At 46.3% G+C, this 19663-nt stretch overlaps 2 protein-coding genes across 15 annotated transcripts; both read right to left on the bottom strand.

Annotated features, from left to right (window-relative positions):
- Nucleotides 1–905: 905 nt before the first annotated feature.
- On the bottom strand, nucleotides 906–6074 carry LOC422154 (PCTP-like protein-like). 3 transcript variants are annotated; one of them, XM_420155.8, is made up of 6 exons: nucleotides 3464–3625; nucleotides 3243–3390; nucleotides 2823–2926; nucleotides 2466–2583; nucleotides 2188–2240; nucleotides 906–1627 (listed from the first exon to the last, which is right to left on the bottom strand). In XM_420155.8, the coding sequence occupies exons 1-6, from the start codon at nucleotides 3605–3607 to the stop codon at nucleotides 1406–1408; spliced, it is 789 nt and encodes a 262-aa protein (XP_420155.1). In that variant the 5' UTR covers nucleotides 3608–3625; the 3' UTR covers nucleotides 906–1405. The 3 variants fall into 3 exon arrangements, with proteins under 3 accessions (XP_420155.1, XP_040555911.1, XP_040555912.1); XM_040699977.2 differs by lacking the exon at nucleotides 3464–3625 and adding an exon at nucleotides 5911–6074 and having other exon boundaries at nucleotides 2188–2583; XM_040699978.1 differs by lacking the exon at nucleotides 3464–3625 and having other exon boundaries at nucleotides 2188–2583; nucleotides 3277–3396.
- RAB41 (RAB41, member RAS oncogene family) lies at nucleotides 3747–19637 on the bottom strand. 12 transcript variants are annotated; one of them, XR_005859738.2, is made up of 9 exons: nucleotides 19461–19637; nucleotides 18280–18338; nucleotides 16555–16608; nucleotides 11380–11488; nucleotides 10986–11097; nucleotides 8848–8941; nucleotides 8299–8392; nucleotides 6481–6547; nucleotides 3747–6141 (listed from the first exon to the last, which is right to left on the bottom strand). XR_005859738.2 is itself a non-coding variant. In XM_040699984.2 (9 exons), the coding sequence occupies exons 2-9, from the start codon at nucleotides 18303–18305 to the stop codon at nucleotides 6077–6079; spliced, it is 633 nt and encodes a 210-aa protein (XP_040555918.1). In that variant the 5' UTR covers nucleotides 18306–18338; nucleotides 19461–19637; the 3' UTR covers nucleotides 3747–6076. The 12 variants fall into 12 exon arrangements, 11 of the variants coding, with proteins under 11 accessions (XP_040555918.1, XP_040555919.1, XP_046796901.1 ...); XM_040699984.2 differs by lacking the exon at nucleotides 8848–8941 and adding an exon at nucleotides 14828–14933; XM_040699985.2 differs by lacking the exon at nucleotides 8848–8941 and adding an exon at nucleotides 14828–14933 and having other exon boundaries at nucleotides 11380–11485.
- Nucleotides 19638–19663: the final 26 nt, after the last annotated feature.

The following is a 19663-nucleotide window of genomic DNA, read 5'->3' as shown; positions in this document are numbered from 1 at the left end:
CTTCATCTTATTCTCACTCAGGAGGTCTCTGAAGGGTTTGTTGCCACCGTCAGCACTCCCCTGAGGAAATGCGTGGCTCCAATTACCTTTACAGCCTGCAGGAAAAATGCAGCGAACCCATACCAGGTGCAGCCCTATTATAAGGGTGTTTTTCCTCTGACTGGGATGGAAGTCAGCCTGTGATTAGTTTGCAGTGGCATTTCAGTGCTGCCAGAAAGAAGAAGGGCTGCAACAGAAGGATTTGTCTTTGTCACCTCACTTGACAGCTAGGAGCAGCCCAATGTGGCTCCAGCTCTGCCTGCTGGATTTGCCTTAGCTGAAGTAGAATTAAGAACGCTAGGAAGAAAAGACTTTCAGTCCCATAAAGAAGTCAGTTATTCTACCAGGGAAATAAGCATCCAGGCTGTAGCACCCTGAGACGTAAAGTAAGAGGCCTATGGAGATGCAGAGCATGTATGCTTCCAGTCTCACACCAGCTTTACAGCACCTACATGTTTCTTGGGGAAGGAGGATGATCAAATTACAAGATAACGTTCCATGTTGCTCTGTCTTCCCTGGTGTTCTGCTCAGGCTTGCCAGGCTGATGTTTCAAGGGCCAATCCCTGGCCCCAAAGCCCCCCCTGTGCTCTGCCTGGTGGAAGGCACAGCAAACAGCTGCACACATCAGGCTCCCGGCACAACCACACTGCCTGGGAGCAAAGAGTGCTTTGACCTCACTGCACAGAGGACTGCAAATACAACTCCCACCTTTTAATCCTACTTAAGAGCCTGACAGGAGCTCCAGAAAAATCAGCCCTGCCCAGGGCAGCTTCCTCTGCTAATACTCAGAATTGCTCAGGTGCTTCTGCAGCCCCCACAGCTGGCTGTAGGCTAACAAGGAAGGAGTGGATTCTTTTCAAGGACCATTCATGGCTTAAGTATCTTTAATGGACAGAGCAGTAGCATGGGTTGTACTTGTCACCACAGTCTACTTCATGGTTCAGAGCTGGAGGGAAACACCAGGTAGTTATTGATTCCCTTTGGGAAAACAACAGCTCCAGCAACACAAGATATTTCAGCCACTCACAGAACAGAGGCAAAGAGCAGTCTGTCAATGAGTAACTCACCAGCTGGTAGAGCAGCCTGGCAGAGGTACTGCAGGTAACTCGACCTCTTGGAGCAACAGGCTCAGAACAAGCTGCATTCTGTAAGGGCAGTTTTCACCTGAGAAATACATGGTATGAATTCTCCCACAGATGACATTACCAGGTCGGGACTGTCAGCCCGCGTGCCTTGCACTAAGCAGGGCCAGCAAGCCAGGAGCCATGCAGCTGGTTCATGACAAAAGGCTACAGACACGAGGATTTCTTTTTTAAGTAAAAAACTTCCCCCCTTATTGTAAGCCACTAGACAAGCCTGAGCAACATCAGTTCTCCAAGCCACCATGGTCACTGCTCTCATCCTTCTCTTCAGCCAGGCTGCTCTCGTCGATGTTCTCCAGCGACGCAGCGCGCTGCAGTGCCAGCTCTGACAGCGCCAGCACGGGAAGCTTGTTCTGCTCAGGGTACAGCCAGGGCTTCGTGTTCACGTTGTGCTGCTGCTTCCAGGCAGGGTACTGCACACAGGCCTTGTGCAGTTTCTTTAACATCTGATCAAAAGCAGGGAAGCATAGGGGGAAACAACTATGGCAGCTTATCAGAATTCTTGGCAATCTGGCCACTACTGACAGCTACTGCATTTATTTTCTGGCTGCATAGGAGCACAGGAAAGGCCAGTTTTTAACTCCCTTGTAGGACCATCTTCTAATTGCTCAGATCCCCTCATGACATCAGCTGCTTTAGGAAAGTGAAATCAAACTTCCTGTAAACCAAGGGTATTTCTGTGCCTGTCCTGCCCTGCTGCTTGGTTCAGGAGCTCCAAAAGCTCCTGAGCCTTGAGGTCCTGTTCAGATGAACAGCAGAGGTGAGGGAGGACACTGCACAAGCGGAAACCGGAATAGTGGCATTATTCACCTCCCTCTGGCTTCGGATATGAATCAGCCAGCTGCCGGACTGGTAAGGCTGACAGAATGTACTGCCACACTGAGGTGAGCCACGATGCACATTCCTAGTGCAGCTCCGCTGCCCAGGGACACCCACTCTCCTCAGCCCTGTGCTCCAGCCGGTGGGGCGGCACTTGGCATACACACCATAGAAATGCTGCACTCACCTGCGGCACCAGGTACTGCGAGGCTTTATTCACAACCCACTTTGGCAACGACCCTAATAAATGTTGGGGAGAAAACCAGAAGTTATTGCGCCAGAAAGTGGCTCTATTTCTACCAAGTATCCAACAGCTCTGATAGCAAGCTGAGGCATTAACATTAACCAAAGGGTCTGGAACAGAGTAGTGCCGTGTAATGTAGATGCACTCTTGGCTTATGAGCCAGATTTCCACTGTGACCAGAATCTGCATCACCACACCACAAGTCCAGCAGCACAAGTTACCTTTTGGATCCACCTGAGCCAGGTAGGTGAGGCTGCAGCTGTTGGGCCCAGTTGAATGCACCAGGTATCCCGTTAGGAGACAGACCGCCCTTACCAGGTCCTTGCGCGGAGGGTATTTCTGTGCAGACACACCAGGCAGTCAGATGCTGGCTTCCATGCTCCCTGCCCTTTCCCTCTCTCAGGTCTGGCACTAAATACACAGAGCAATGACCAGGCTGGATCAGCTGCCTCCAGCTGGGGTCTCGTCCAGGAATTAGGAAGCTAATTGCGATGGGCTCTGAGAGTTCCAGTTTATCCCAGACATAGGTGGGATCCTGGAAGAGGACAGCCCTCTAGCCCAGCCTGCTCCTCACTCACCGGGTGTTTGACGGAGAAGTTGATAATGGTGTGATACCCATCCTCCACCTGCCAGGCTCGCAGCATCACCACGTCCCTGTTCTTTAAGGGCTTTGGACATCTCCCTGGATGAGGAAGGGAGAAAGTTGCTTCCCCTGCCCAAGCACCACACGTGGACCACAGAGCTCAGCAGCCCCTCAAGAGGCTCCTGCCTTGCCCCAGCATCCTCCCGACCTTGCTTTGCCATCTCAGTATCTCCACGTAGCACCACTCCTATCCTTCAGCAGCCCACCTCACATAGCAGCAGTGCTGAGCCGCACCCTGCACCCCAAATTACGTCCCTCCTGCCAGGCTGGGTATGGGGGTCCCTTGCTGAACACAGACCAAGACTTTGGCAAAAGAAGGCCAGCACCACCCCACCCCTCGGCCCCCTGCACTCACAGGCGTAGTAGCCCACATCAGCGTTGACAGCCACCTGGGCTATGTCGTGCGTGTCGATGACGTTGCTGTCCCACTCCCGGCGATACTCGCTGTCGTGCAGCACGTCGTACATTGTCTCTGCCGGCACATCCGGGGCATCAATGCGGCACTGCAGGGAGCACTGGGAGCTCAGAACAGGCTCTGAACCCGACCACCAGCCTGGTGCTACCCCCTGCCCTCACCTTGAGCTGGTGTACGGCACAGCCAGGTGGTGGCAGCTGGAGGCTGACAGCAAGCCCACCGCGGTCCCGCTGCCAGCTGCCATCCTGGCAGCGCTGCCGGAAGGCGCGGAAAGCAGCGGCATCGGGCACCTGCGCCCGCTCCATGCAGCCCAGCACCAGGACAGTGCCTCCCAGCCCCGCTCTGTCACCTCCCCGGGGCTGGCCAGAGCAGCTCCCGCCCCCTACAGCCACGTCAAAGCTGCCAGTAGGACACTGGCTCGCTGCTGAAGCAGGACAGAGGAGGTGTTGGTGAAATAACTTTATTTAGTGTGATACACGGCTGTGGTCGGACAGTCCATACTCATAGTAATAGTCACACTTACTTGGCTAACAGCTAGGAGACAGCAGGGCCAGACACACACTCAATATTATACACATCCATAGAGAAGACAGTGGGAAGTGAACTATTTTATTTCACTAGTTACCCCTCCCCCCATTATTTATGGTCCCCCCCCTTCCCTCCCCCAGGCCCGTGACTCAGAACAATACAAGAGCAGGCACAGTGCACACCTGCCCATGAGAAGGGGACAGCAAAACCTGTTCTACAGCAGACACACACACACCAACAAATATCAGCAATTCCCACATGACAGGAGTATGTACAGAGGAGGGGGCTCAGTTCCTCCTGGGGCTGGGCACAGAGCACCCAGCCACGCCAGCTGGAACTGTGAGTAAGGGGTAGGGACACTCCAGAATGAAATGGGGAAATGACATCCCAGCTTCCTCCTGCAGGCCAGCTCATGTGGAGGGGAAGGGACAAAGCTCTCTGAGAACAAGGGCAGCCACCTGCAGCTTGGTCACTAGATGCCAGGAAGCCAACACGACCAGGAAGCAACCATGGCACTCTGACCAGGCGCTTCTCCAACAAGGCCACCAGTACCCAGCCCAAGGCCACTCTCTCCCCTCCATCCCCAGCCCACAGGTTTCAAAGTGCACACACTATGTCAGTGACCGACAAGGCATCCTGCTAGGAGAGCCTCACTAACCCAAACACTGCTGTCCCTGTTAGTACCCTTAACACTGCAGCACGCTGTGCTCCTGCCCACCAGCACCCCCATGGCAATACATAGGCTGGGTGATGAAAGAATTCGTGAATGGCTTAGAACCACCTGGCTGTTCTATTCTCCTCTCTGTCAGCAGACCTCCTGACTTCTGGATTGGCCAGATGGACACACAAACGTACACACACCAAAAAAAAAAAATCACAATGAAAGTTACAAAGAGCTCTACTAACATTGTTAGAAACCAAGGGTAGAGAGCTGAGGGAAAAGCGAGGTATTTCCCAACCTCAGGCATCCAGAAGTGACAATAAAATGCACTTTAGCAGTGTACATTCCCCCACTCACATATGATAATAAATCCCTGCTAGCACTTATCTCTGTTACAGCTTACCACTATTCCAAAAGCAACAGGGTAGGGCCCCCACACTCTGAGACCACAACAAAAGCAGAAACAGCTGTGTGTGATTTCATTAAACAGCAACCTAGATATGAAACCAGAACAGCTATCACTGGCCTTCAATTTGCTGTAGCCCACCTGCTCTCCATGAAGCAGCTCCTAGGCTATGTGACTACAAACAGGAGGATGGAGACTAGGAAAGGAACCTGAACAACACACAAGACTCCCAGGGCAGGCATTGCTCCTGCAGTGATGGGCTTCACAGAGCTGTTTGCTTTCGCTGTTGACAGATAAGACCAAGGTCCCTACAAATCACCCTGAGGATTTCTCCCCACCCAGCTTCGTGCTGCAAAGCCTCTGTACCCATTTCCTTCCCCACATCAGACTGCCAACACTCACCAAGCACCAACAACCTCCAGGCAGGAAGATACACTGCAGAGAGCGGTCTCTGCTACACAGATGGGAGCAACAAGGTCAAAGCTAACAGTTTGGGAGTTTCCAGTGTTTTGCGTCACATAAGGGTCAGAGTATAGGGCAAAACCCAGAAGTCATGAGCAAGACTTAGCCAAGATCATGCACAGAAAGGAGAAACTGAAGAGCTAATACTGTGTGTGTGCCCCACAGGAAGCAAAAGCCTAGAAACAGATAACCTGTATTGCCCAAAAAGGCAAGGCCAAGTCAAACTGACTGGTGTAAAAGGAGTAGCCTTTAAGCAGAGGAAGTGGGGATGCAGGACAGACATGGCTGGAGTGGACAGGGAGCTAGTTAATATGCAAGGCAGTAAAGGAAAGTGGAAAACCCACCCTCAAACTTTTTTTTCTTTTCCCTAACTTGGTGGCTTTTCCATTGCATTCACATGATACATCTGAGCAGACAGGCTCAAGATGGGAGAGGGGAGGAGAGGAAGAGAGAGAAAGAGAGAGTGTAAAGGGCACCACGGTGCCAAAGTGCAACAACATAAAAAAATAAAATAAAAGACAGGACACTCATTCTGCACTCAAGGCTCATACCATGCAGTAAGAGGGGCGGCCAGGGCTGCTCCCCACCGTAAACAGGGAGTTCACTCGCTTAGTAGATTGTTTTTTCAGCCCAAAGTAGGGTTGCCTAGCCAATGAGCAGTGATGTTCTTCAGTGAGACTGGCCAGCTGGGGAATGTGCTGCTACAGAACGGACCTGTTAGCAGGAGCAACCGCTCTCCGTTACTGGCTGCTCAGGAGGCTTCTCTAGTTTGATGTCGATCACTGCAGGAGGGAAGTTAAGGAAATCACCTGTCTCAAGGAAAAGAAAAAAGACCTAGAGAACATGATCAGTACCTTAAAAAGTTGCCCGCTGCCCCTTCTTGGTAAGAGCAGAGCACACTTACTAGTAGTTATGCACAGTTACACAGAGACCACAAGCAGGGGTCACACTTCATGGCTGCAGGTAAGCACCACATTACACTGTTTTCAGCCATGTATCTGAAAAACCCCAGTGAGGCCATTCCCCAAATGTGCCAAGAAGTCAGTAAGCCCAAACTCATGAAGCGTTCATTGCCAAATCCTATGATATCCAGAAAATTATCGTTGAGAAAACAAGGATACTGTCTTCTTTGCTCTTCTCTGGTGTGCTGTCCATCCCGGGTAAGGCAGCAGCCACACGACGGAATAGCTGGAAGGTAGCAACAGGTGAGCTGAAAGCTCTCAGAAAGAAATCCGTGTCAAAAACTAAAAACAACACAAAACCCACTCCAACACTGCTCCATGGCAGATCTGAGCATTTTACAGATTTGTTATGTGGGTATTTTAGCAAGCAAAGCAACAGTCAAATGCCACAAGACTTTTATCCACAAACAATTTAACAAGCTTGCCTAAGGAAATGAAGCTACTGAATGCCTACCAAACAGGTGGCTTGCTTTTATCTGCTTCTACTTGAGCTGAACATGGAGCATTGCTCTTCTAAGTATGTATAAAAACACCCCCCCCCCCCCCCCACCCCGCATAAAGGTAGGCACATTAGAGGCTACAATTTACTATTCCCAGCCTCAGCTGCTTTTACACACAGCTACAGTACAGTGCTTGGCTCGGGACCTCCAACAAACCTTGGGTTTGTTGACAGCTTTGCTCCAGAACTCTGTGGAAAAACTGAAGTTCTATAGCCAACCTTTTCAGTTCAGTCCTGCTGTGAAACAGCCACTTGTGAGCAGAATGGCCAGCTTGGGTGAGCTGTATTTAAGCTATTAAGGATGTACAAGAGCTGGGAAGGACTAGCATATGCCCATTAAGACAGAAAATGGTTTTGCATAATTTTAAACCAGTGTTTAGAGCTCCTCCTGCCGCCATTAATGAAGCAGCAAACAGTGCAGACACTGCTAGACAGTCAGGTGAAAGAGGATGTGTAAAAGCTTCTCATTTAAAGAACTAAAGGAATCATCAGCTGACAATGATTTTTCTTCATGTTAGCTTGGCAGAGGTTCTCATCCACACCTCCAAAACATGTTACTTGGAAAAAAAATCAAGCCACCGAGCACCAAGAAGGTGCTACAGTTAGCTTCCCTCAACAGTTTTAGCTATAGAAGTTCTCTACAAACTCCCTCAAGCGAATAAAGCAACAGTGAATTAGAACCTGAGATTGTAGCGGATTGTATCCAAAACAGCTACTGAAACAAAAATTATCTCCTAATCCCATCACCAGGCTCTTCTCACCAGCTGGTGTGCAGCAAACTTAAGCAGGTATCCCAGCTGGCAGCTTCCCAACACCAATCATGCTTATGCTCTCTGCAGATCCTTTACCTCAGCTGTAAGGTAGCTGAACACTGGGACAGGTTGCCTGAAGAGATGGAGTCTCTATTCTTTGGCATATTCAAAATCCAACTGGAGTCAGATCTGGGCAGCCTGCTTTAGCTGACTATGATTTGAGCATGAAGGCTAGACAAGATCTCCAGAGATCCCTTCCAACCTCAATCATTCTATGATTCTTTTTCACGTGGCTTGTCAATAGAACCAGAAACTTCCACTCTAAGCATCAGCATATGCTACTGTCTTGCCTGGTGTCAAAACTGATTTTAGAAAACTGTGTGTTAATGGTTAACAACAGCAAAGGGAATGGACAAAACGATGTTTGACAGGCTGCACTAAGCACTGCCATTCCTACTCCTCAGCACATTTTATTTTTAGATTCTCCTTTCTTTCAAGGTAAGTTAAGTTTCCTTAGCTTTAATGGGGATTCACTGATTTGACAGCAAGGAAGCTTTCACTCGATAAAGCAGCAGCAGTGACCACTGGGCAAGGAGCATTTCAGGGGCTGACAACAAATACAAGCAAGTATCTGACATAAAACAAACCCTAAGCAGAAGCTTAATCCTCCCACAGAGCAAAAGGAAAGTACAGATTTCCTGCCTTGAGAACAGAAGATTGATCTACCTGTTTCACATTGTATCCAGTCTTTGCACTGGTCTCAATAAACATCACGTTCAGCTCTTTGGCTCTCTGTTCCCCTTCTTCTGTAGTGATTTGCCTGGACAAAGGTGCAAACAGAAGCAGAGAGACAGAAAGGAAAAACAGACAAGAGGAATTAGAGATATCCGTGAGTGAGACACTCATCAGTGAAGGGCCTATTCACTGCCCATTACGAGAGAGCAGAGTCCAGAAATGGAGGCCTCGGGACCTCTGGGTATTAAGACCCCTGAGTTCTCCAGCTAAGAAGGAAACAACGTCAGGTAAGCTATTCAGGGAACACCTGGACTTCGCACAGGATGAAGTTTTACGTAATACATTTGAGTCTCATTCACAGCATTCTCAAGGGAAGGAAGAATCCCCATTAGCTGCACCTGCTGCAAAAAGCATTTTCCCAAAAGCCAACAGAAGGGAACTCCACAAGATTACAGAAAGATATCAGAAAGGCTCCAGCAGCAGCTACAGCTTGTGTGCAAGCACCTGCAAATACATCTCTGACCAATGCCCTGTACATACCTGTTTCACATTATATCCTGCTTTAGCACTGGTTTCAATATACATCATATTCAGTTCCTGGGCTTTTCTCTCGCCCTCCTCTATAGAAACCTGTCTACAGCAATGAGAACAAATCACAGAAAAGAAAAACCAAAAGAAAGAAAAATAGTCCAAAACTGATTAAAAAAAATGCAGAAAAAACAATCCACCTACTGAAGCAATGTTAACAGGAAAGGAAAATTAACAGGCTGCAGCAAATAAAACCACTGCTATCCTGAGTTCAGCTTTTTGGCACCAGAACTCAACCTGAATCATGACTTGGTTTTACCACAGAGGGAATGGGTTCCAATATGCTATATACTATTTAAAACAAAAAAATAATGTGATAAGGTACAGACTGATACTGTGGCTTTGTCCAGAATTACGAGGCCCAGCATTTCAGCTTGCCACAAACCTCGCTTTTGTTTTTACAGTTCTGGTCAAGACAATGGGGCTTCTTTTCCTGATATCAGGATTTACATGTAACTGCAAATTCAAGCCTACGCCAGGACTGCTGACACTTAATTAAACTTCTGATTTTCAGTGCTACGTGAACTCCAACCACAGCTATGTATCAAACAAGTTTCTGGTTTTTGTATGGCAGAGCTGAGCCAGCTGTCCTGCACATACTCTTCTGCACCACCAGAAAATAATACAAAGCAGGAATTATCCCACTGGGTATTACAGTTCTACAAAAACTGGAAATTGATACAAATTACCCTCAAATCTAAACTCCAGATTATTCAGCTAAGGAGCTGCAGTTATTTCCAGCTCCTGGGAGGGCATAAGGGATAGTAACTGGTCAGCATACAGCTGCTGAAGTACAACCCCTGAGATTTCATTCAGATGCATTTATGAGTTGAAATCAGAGGCCAGACCACTCTGAGTTCTTGCTTCCTGGATTTCTTAATCTAAGTCAGCTCTATACAGAATCATATTTCTGAAGCTCTGGGGCACCAAGTTTCCCCAGCATTTCTGAAGTGTAAGGCATAGATTACTTGCAATGGCCTCCAACAGAGCTGGGAAAAGTAAAACAATTGATAAGAAGGTGTGAAGGGCAGAGGAAACATTTCCACAAGTATCATCAGTACAGGAGCCCATGCAGCACTCAGGAAAACCTTAACTATCTTTTTTCCCCACTGACTCAAAACACACATGAGTTTTAGTACTATGCTTTTCCTGCTAGGCACAGAAAACTAAAAACTAATAGCATGACTTGCACAGAGACAACAGGCAAAAGCATCCTTGTGCAGCCAGGGATGCTGGCTCTTGTCTCACACAAGCATTTGTACAACACCAAAAATACAAGGGGGGCAAAAAATAAGCATCACATTTCCCAAACCAATATTTTCACCTCAGGAGTAAGTAAAGCAAGGTTTATAATTTAAAACATGATAGCATCTAACAATGAAACAGTCAGACTGCTGTTAGGCACATCATGCTGAGAAGAGTAAACAAATAGGCAACTCAGATAGTAGTGCAGGATTTCTTTCCTGAGAAAACAGCTTCTCAAGATGTTATCTTTTGAATGGAAGTGTCTCACGAACAGCCAGGTTTCAATTTTATAAGATTCCATTTTACTGTGAGATCCATGCATTGCCCAGTTTTGTTTCTTTTCTGAGATTCTTTTGCACCAAATAAAAATTCCTCATAACTTCCATGCCTCATATGCCCTTTGACACACGAAGTACACATCTTAGAGTACCCACTACACATGCATGTATTAGTTTTTAAGTACTGAGATTGTCAGGAGCTGCATGGCTCACTCCATTTTCCTTTTGTCAACTAATAAAGCAGCTGACCACTGAAATGAACAATTTTTCCTTACCTACGCTATTCCTAATGCATTAATAAAGGAAAATCTGTGAAAACATTAAATATGTTTTCTTAATTCAACAATAAAGAGATGAATTTGAAATGAAAATGCAGAATGTGGTCCTCTGAAAAGCTATTATGGTGGTTGTTAGTTGAAGCAGCATCACAGGATTAAGACTTTTAAAGGCAAAACACTTTACAACATGCCCTAAGATGTGAAATCCACAGGATTTTAAGAGTCTAAGTCAGCCAGTTCCCTGTTATTCCTGGTCAGGGCAGCAAGGCCACCAGCTCCCCTCTATTACCTCTTGTCTGCCAGGTCAGTTTTGTTTCCCACCAACATGATGATGACATCACTTCCCCTCTCTGTCCGAACATCATCAATCCACTTGGAGGTTTGCTGGAAGGAATTCAAGTCTGTAAGGAAGATACAAATGGGAACGCTAAGGATAAAACTACTTTTAAACAAAAAAGAAAACTTATGAATGTGGGTATGCCTGTATCCAGGTGCTCTCCAAGTCTCCCCACATCACATACAAATGGCTCACAAATTGTTTTCTGCCTGAACAGAAAAAACAGCAGGGGTGGGGGGGGAGGGGAGGAACATTTCTACTGTTAATCATCTTTATGCAGAACTTCTGGAAGTAGTTCTGCTCACATGCAGTACTTCAAATAATGAGACACCAAAGCATCACTCACTTGTAATGTCATAGACTACCACAGCAATAGTGGAGTCGCGGATGTAGCTGGGAATGAGACTGCGGAACCGCTCCTGGCCTGCTGTGTCCCAGAGCTGCAGCCGAACCTGCTGGTACCAGGCCAGGGAGAGCAGAGAGAACGCAGGAGAGAAAAGAAAGGAGGAAACTGTCCTTTAGAGAAAAGGCCATTTCTAGAACCAACTACATGCAGCTCAGTCTCAGAAGCTGATACTGACCTTGTAATCCAGCTCCAAACACCCACACACCACAGAATTCGGCTTTTCAGATTTTGATTGCAGATAATGTGCTTTAATTACCTCCTTTGCTTTCCTAGAGATTTTCCTACTCCCATGGCCACCAAATCCCAAAGAGCTCCAGGTTACAGCTACCACCTCCAGCCACTGCAGCTAGTGGCAGCTGGTACATAACAGAGCTACCTTCCTAGTCTACCCAGGGTTATTTATGGGATATGTGCAAGGTCTCTGTTGTACTCCTGGCCCACCATGACCCAATTAAAACTCTTTGGGCATTTACCACATGACAGACTACCTCAAGTCTGATATCAAGTAGTGCAACAGTATCCATTCTCCCAGCATTATGCAGCCAGAAGATGGTAATGGAGATTTTCATGCAATACCAGGGCAACTGATAACTTAAGTTCCCAGCAGAAGAAAAAGCAAATGCAACAATACAGGCTTCATGTGCCAAAAGGGCACTGGGCCCTCCCCTTATTATAAGCACTAGAGTCAGAACCAAGAACCAAATGCTATAAGATACAGTTTGATTTCCAGAACCACAGTGATTTCCAAACACAAACCAAGTTATTGTATGGCAGCACTAGCATCTGGTTTACTACCATCCTTTTCCCCTCTTAGTACGTATGAATGTGTGGTGCATGCAGTCATAACCACCACTATGCCCACGTGATGCTGGGACCCACCTATTTGAAGCAACAACAGCCAAAAAATACCTGACTATCACAAGGAATGCTAAACAAAAGCTTTTAACAATTGGCAGTGACACCATCTCCTCCCAAGTTATCACCCACGTAGCTAGCTGTACAAGCAGTGCCACACAGTCAGAAAATGAGCACACTGCATTCTCAGCAGCCATGAGTTCTATAGGCAGGCAGATACTGGATCCCAGCTGAGCTACAGGAATCGGGGGGATGTGCTCACAAAGCCACTCATGCAGTGATGAGGGCTGGTGGCTCCTTATGCACAGAAGGCTGCTGGGTAAGGAGCTGGCAGGAGACAGGCTACAAGGGAGAAAACAGTTTCTGAAGGTCCGATGGTTGGTTTGTTTGAGAAAAATTTAAATAGATGCATGTCTCTGCAAAATGTCTTGCTACAAGCAGATCAAACAAGACATCTATATCACAAACCCACACGGCTGCCCAAGGACTTCAGGAAGATTAGGGCTTATACTTGAAGTACTCTCCTTCTGAAGGTAGCTTTTGTTACAGTAGCAAAAAAAAAATAGGGCTCTTCACTACCCCTGGAAACTCAGTGATGAACTCCAAGCACTTGGACAGTGTCGCATCACTGCTGGCAGATCAGACTGATAGTAATGATTGTTTCAGGCTCTGGGCTTTGAACTTCACAGTGAGGTTCCTTATAGAGTGTCCAAAATATTACTGCTACACTAGCTTATCCACCCACAAAATTTACCAAGGTGGTGATTTAAATGCTCCAGACTTTAGATTCACAATCAAGAAAGCAACTAAAGGTGACGAGCTGGCCCTGGTAATCTTCTTGTTGAAAAACTGGTGGAGCCAGCACTTCTTCCTGTGCTTGATAAGAGCATCCTGGCAGGTACTTAAGCATGCCCCATGGGACTGTCCCTATTTTGCATGACTGTGATCAGCATAAACTTTGAGAAGACTGAGGTTCCCAAATACAGCTGCTACTAAGGACAGTGCAAATGCACAGCTCTTCAGACTGGAAACTATCTCTGTAATCCCCCCAGCCACCATTATCATGTCCTCAAGAGTAGAAAAGCATATTCACTAACACAAAATTAAAAGCTTCTTAGTTGCTAAGAACAGAACAAAGAGCAGTAACAAGAAAAAAAAATGATGTTATCTGAAAAGATCAGACTATTACTGAGGCACGACGAGATCAGCTATCATTCAATTATTTTTGACATGTCTGGAAGTTGTTAATAACAACCTAGACTGTGGCAAGATTGTTCCACCTGCCTGGATAAACAGCCTCCTAAACCTGTCACAACAGTCGGGAGGAAAAAATGCCAGCCTATGCAGCCTGCCACTCTGCCTCATGTAAATCTGCTCCCAGCATGTCATCACGTGCACATTTCAACACCCCTCAAATCCCAAAAGATCAGCTTTACAATATTCTGCACCAAACCAGAAATCCTCCCTAAGTCCTTAAGCTACAGAATTGAAACAGAGACAGCGTAATTATTTTTTTGCTATGATTAACCTCATGTTCTGAGGGCAGTTTGTTATCGTGTTAAGCACTTCCATTTTCCAAAGTGAAACAAACTCCTGATCCATAAAGACTCACAATAAGCTACAGTTTGTGACAGAAGAAAGGCAAGCCAAAGGAGTGATGCTTTGTTTGTTTAAATCTGTGGTACTTTATTTACTTCAGCTTAATTCAGGGGGTATGAGTCCTGTCTAACTACTTATGCTGATACTGTAACTTACTTAGCTGAAAAAGCCAGATCAAGTGACACAACAACAGCGTTATAATGAAATAATTATTTTCATATACCAGAATGCTCATGCAAAGAGTTATAGACAATTTCCATATAAACTCATTCATTCTTTAGAAATTGCGGTGAGAGAAATTCTCTCTCAAAAGCTCCCTGGTGACTCACACCAATTGTCAGTTCTGTTCTTCAATAAAATGGGAGTCTTGAATACTCACAAGTCACCACATTGCTTCTATTTAAATGAGTGTTTTATCTAGTCTGGCAGTAATTCATTGGTTTGGCATCTGAAATTGTCACCTGTGTTACCTCTCTAGTTATCCGGAGTGGAGAAAACATACAAAGATTTGAGAAACAAAGCAAAAAACAACAAAACAGGAGGAAACCATGAAAATAACAACCAACCCACAAAATCAGAAAAGCTAAGAAGTTTTCTAAAGGCTACCAGTCACCTTTTATTCCAATCCGTGAAGTCACACACAGTCATAACCCCGATTCACCTACCTGTCAGTGCAGTTTTCTGTATCATTTCCATAGTTTGATCTTTGAGCAGACAAGACTTAAATGACTGCCCAGTTTTGGTGTTACGAGATGGAGCTTACATTGGCTCGGGAGTTAGATGCTCACCTACTTTCCCCTCAGCCCACAAAATACCTGCAGTTCTGGGGCTGATGTTCTATCTTAACTATTTCCAGATACCACCACCGCTTCCAAAGCATAAAAGGCACATGTTACAAGCAAGGCCTCTGCAGACACTCAGGCTTAATACCTACTTGTAATGTCAAAGACAATGACAGCCACAGCAGAGTCACGGATGTAGCTGGGAATGAGGCTGCGGAACCTCTCCTGGCCGGCTGTATCCCACAGCTGCAGCCTGATCTGGGAAATGGAAAAGTGCAGGGGGAGAGGGAAAGGAAAGAGCAGGAGAATGGAAAACAAAACCAAAACTCAAGTGAAATAAAAAGAAAAAAAACTGCAAGGTAAAAAAAATGCAACAAAAGGAAAGTTAAAATGGAACAGAAGCGTGAAAAGAGCCAGCGATACCTCTAACTGCAGTAACCTGACACAACAGAGAAACTTCTCTCCCTCCACCAGGAACTTGTACACAAGCACATTCTTCCATTTCATGAGAAAACCAAGATAACCCTAAAATACCTTCCAAGCCTGTCTGCTAAGGAGGGAAATATGCATACATACCTCAGTGCATTCTGCCAGATGGGGACTCCAGGTACACAAGTGATACAAGCAGACTGCAGCCTACAGCTAGCTACATGTGGTCACTCCAAATCCTAAGGAGTGCATTATCCAGATACAGTTTTGATTAATCCACTGGAAATTCTGATGTGAAGTGCTTAAGAACAGTAGTGGGGTACAATCCATTACATACAGGACATATTATTTGGCATAAAGACATATATGTCAAAGCATAAGCTGCAGCTGGAGGCTTCATATTCTTCAACTACAGCAGACAAAGCAAAATACAGGATGAGCCATATTTGAGGAACTATTTCATTGCCTGAGTTTTCCTAGCTCGGTGTACTAGTATTTCTCCCTCCTCTGACTTACATTCAGCACTTCTCACTATTTTGACAGGATAATTAAGGAAGCTAATAGTATACCAGACATTTTTCTGGATAGCAGGCCAGGGGGTGCATGGCATCGTGACCTACACAGCCATGAGGAATGAAGACTACACTTGAGAACTACAGACTGCTGCAAACAAGACTTGAAAGGTGTCATGCTGAGTTCTCAAGATCTGCTAACAACACTGAAGAACGTTCTCCAAGTAGTTCTCCCAAAGATTCAGTAAGGTCTTTTCTAACAAAAAATTCAAAAGCAACTGAAGCAATACAATAGACTTCCACTGCAGCACTGACCCCTCCCTCCTGCCAGCAGCTTTGTACTTCTTGGCCAGTAATAAAATGAGTAAAAAGGAAACTACTAGCAAAACATGAACAAATGGACAGATGCTGAAAGACAGGAGAGAGATGCAAGGGATCTCTATGCAAAAAGGAGTCTCACGCGAGCTAAATTCAAAAATGCTCTATTAACAGAAAGTGGACATTGTGTTACAAATAGAACCTTTCTGCAAAGAGGAACCATGCCACTATTGTCAATCCTAAATGACTTCAAAACTTGGAACTGCTACCTGGGGTCTGTCCATATCCATTCACACTGACAACCCCTAGAGGCAGAGCTGCAAATTCTGGGAGCAAACCATGCCTATTAAACATAGAGCAGGCAGCCATTCCCCCAGGATATGGACATTAGCTTGCTCCAATTTTGCATGAAAGGATTAGGCTTAGTGCAAGAGGTCTTATATATTAGTGAGTACCAGAAAGAATATGGGTCAGTGATTTGATGCAACAAAGGCTGTCCCTCTGAAGGCTGCTGTGGGATTTCAGCAGCCACTGGAGCACTGGCCAGGCAAACAGCATGCACAGCAGCTGCTGCTGCCATGACCACAGTTGCCACACTATCACACAGATGCCTCACTTACCGTGCGATCTTCAAGATACATTGTTTTTGACAGGAAATCAATTCCAATGGTTGCCTGAAAAGAAGAAAAGCATTAGTAACTGCCTCGCAGTATCTGCAAATCAGATCTTTCTACACAATCTCTAAAAGGCATTCACTAACTTGTAATTTAGCTGTTGAAGTCATTTGCCTTCAAAAGAGTTGATAAAAACAAAGCAATCTAGGTATCGCCACTATCTTTATTTCACACTATTCTTCCAACACTTCTCAACTCACAAGTTCCTCCAAATTCTAATTTTACCTCCTTGACATTCATGCATCTCAGCACAGATCGTATCTGTCCTGTCATCTCCCTCTGCTTTACAGCAATACATTCTGGTAAGGCTTCTCTTATTAGAAATAACCAGAAGGTAGAGCAAATAAATTGCAAGCAACTGTGCTGAAACCTAAAAAGTAACGTTGACACAGGGCTTTCCAACAGCTGAGAATGCTCTTCCCTTTCAAGGACAATCAGAAGCTTCATTTCCCAAGCAGCTCCTTCCATCTGCCTCCTTCCATTCACATTTCCATTGCTGCACAGACATTCCAGTACAGAAACACCCAAAGTAACTTACTAAGTTAGAGCCATTAAACATTTCCAGGCACTTAAATCAAGCAGGTATCCTTGCCCATCACAACCCCAGGAAACAGGTTATTGATTACTAAACAGATTTTAGTACAATCCCCAGACTTAAACACAGGCAGCATCATGTGTTCTAGAAGAATCCATTAGAACACAAACCAGCTGATATCAGATCAAACCACAACTGTCAATTTCTGTAGTCAGTACCTCTTTTCTAGGAACCCTATTTTCTGCAGCCAAAACACTGCTTACAACAAGATAAACCCTCTAGAGCACCTCACAGGAGTTAGGGATGAAAGAAAAGCACACAAAGCACAAGTGGATCCAGATTCAGTAAATGACTTGTTCTTGAGAAAACCACCTTCTCTTTTACCTTCCAGCTTAAAATTACTCCAATTGAAACCAATAACTCTTTCTGGCCTGCATTAAAAGAGGACACCGCAGTCTCATCTTCCTTAAAGATATTCAGTATTCTTTTGAAATACCACTAAGTCATTTTGTTTCAGCTAACTCTTCCCAAGATCTTTGCGCCTCCTACACATCCTGAGCTTTTCAGTCTGAAGTCTCTCCATCCCTACCCTACTCTCTCCTTGCCAAAATTTCTCTTTTTCTATCTATAGTCTTTCAGCTAAAAAACAACAACAAAAAATTAAAAAAAAAAAAAAAAAAAAGAGAGAGAGAGAACATGCCATGTTGGCTTCTTATGGGTCCATCCATGCACTCAGGACTGAACTACTCCCATTTTAACAGGAAGTCTATAAAGATACCAGAGTCCAAGAACTATCAGAAGCACACGTGTACCTTACTCTCTATTCCCTGATGCTCCATATTGACCTTCACTCATCCTCACCATTATCTTTTTTGTTCACTGATCCCATAAACCAATGTTTCTCTTTGCTTTCCTCAAAGTCCTCCAATACCCAAACAGGATCTAAATCTCGCTGCTCTTCCGTACACTGCACACCCTGATAGCATACTGGGACTTAATCCCAGTCTGATCTACATTTCAAATCACTGCAATCTCGTGTATCACACTGAATTGATATATTGTGGAGATGTGTACAACAGGAATGCATTTTAGCAGCAGTAAGTAGACGTACTCATAGAGAAGTGTCTACCACATACCTGGTAAGTATTGTCGAAACTGTCATACATAAACCTGGTGATCAGAGAGGTCTTCCCAACTATAAAAGAAGAGGAAAAATTACTTTCAAAAAGCAGTGGAAAAGCCTGCTGTTCAGGATTGACACACTGGTATCAATGATCACCAGAACAAAGTTGCCAATGTATGGCTACTTCCCAGCTACTCCCACCTGTGAAATAACCAGCTGAGAAATTTATTCATAAGATAATAGGAGAGCACTATACCACACGAATCCGAGAAAAAAAATAATCACTATTGAAACTTGACCCTCAATGCAGGTATGTTATGGTGAGTACAGCACAGAGCTCACTGTTTGCTTTGAGCAAGCAGTAAATCTGCTTTGTTATTCATATTTGGGCACTTATGTAATCACCACGTCTAGGACTCCGAGATGCAAGCATCAAAAGCTGACACAGTGCCGCCTTGGACTCTGATTAGCTGCACTGGCTTCAAAGAAAAGCAGCATTTAATACTGAGATCCTGCCTCCATAATGTGGTTTTAGATATAAGGCAAACTCTGATGACTTGCTTAAAAAAATGTACGTATCCAAATGTTACCAAGAGACAAGGTGCAGAACTGATGAGAATGGGAACCAAAGATCCCTGATTCTCTGAGGAAGCTGCAAAAAACACTGACAGAAGAGAGGAAAGGGATAAACAGCTGCAGAAAGCAGTGAAATGGTGAGCGCTAACAACGGGCAGGGCAAACACCTGTCAGCAGCAACATGGATTCTGCCTCGCTGAGGCAGCTCAACCTGAAAACTTCTGGAAATTCCTTCAAGACGCAGTCCTGCGGTTGAGGAGATGACAAATACGAGAGCAATGGAGACAGAACGCCCCGATTTCAAGAAAATGACGCAATTCATCCACGCACCGTGAGGGAAGGGGCACGACACGGACCCGGCGTCCCGCTGAAAGGAAACCGACGGCAGTGCGGGAGGCGGGAGGCAGCCGCCGCCTCCGGGGGCACGGCACAGCCGCGGGCGGTGAGGCACGGCTGAGCCCTCCCACCCGACCCCCCCCCGACCCACCGAGCGGCCCCGCCGCCCCCGGTCGCCTCCGGTCCCCCCCGCTCCGGCCGCCGCCCCGCCGGCCCCTCCCCGCCCCCCGCCCTGCCGCCTAACGGCACCTCAGCACCGGGCCCAACCCCCTCCGCGCTCACCGCTCTGCTCGCCCAGGAAGACGAGCTTGAACTTCCGCAGCGGGTTGCCGAACTCGCCGCCGCTGCCGGGGGCGGACATGGCGGCGCGGAGAGGCCGAGCCGGAGCCGTGACTGAGGAGAAGGAGAGGCCGCCGAGCACACACCGGCACCGCCGCCCCGCCCGCCGCGCCGCGCGTCACTTCCGCCGCAGCGACAGCGTCACT

The sequence above is a fragment of the Gallus gallus genome, chromosome 4 (genome assembly GCF_016699485.2).
Source record: "Gallus gallus isolate bGalGal1 chromosome 4, bGalGal1.mat.broiler.GRCg7b, whole genome shotgun sequence".
Classification (NCBI taxonomy): Eukaryota; Metazoa; Chordata; class Aves; order Galliformes; family Phasianidae; genus Gallus; species Gallus gallus.
Note: the sequence above shows the minus strand (reverse complement) of the source record. Positions and strands in the feature narration are given on the sequence as shown.

What these genes read in the sequence shown, in the direction of transcription:
- RAB41 (XM_040699981.2), bottom strand. Translation starts at nt 19,539, where the DNA reads ATGTCCGCCCCCGGCAGCGGCGGCGAGTTCGGCAACCCGCTGCGGAAG. An exon ending in GTTTCGACAATACTTACCAG is followed by an intron (nt 16,609 to 18,279) that starts GTATGTGGTAGA and finishes TCTTCTTTTCAG; the next exon opens with GCAACCATTGGAATTGATTT. An exon ending in TGTATCTTGAAGATCGCACG is followed by an intron (nt 11,489 to 16,554) that starts GTAAGTGAGGCA and finishes GCCTGGTACCAG; the next exon opens with CAGGTTCGGCTGCAGCTCTG.
- LOC422154 (XM_040699977.2), bottom strand. An exon ending in TGATGTGGGCTACTACGCCT is followed by an intron (nt 2,927 to 3,242) that starts GTGAGTGCAGGG and finishes TTCCTCATCCAG; the next exon opens with GGAGATGTCCAAAGCCCTTA. An exon ending in CGCAGTACCTGGTGCCGCAG is followed by an intron (nt 1,628 to 2,187) that starts GTGAGTGCAGCA and finishes GCTTTTGATCAG; the next exon opens with ATGTTAAAGAAACTGCACAA.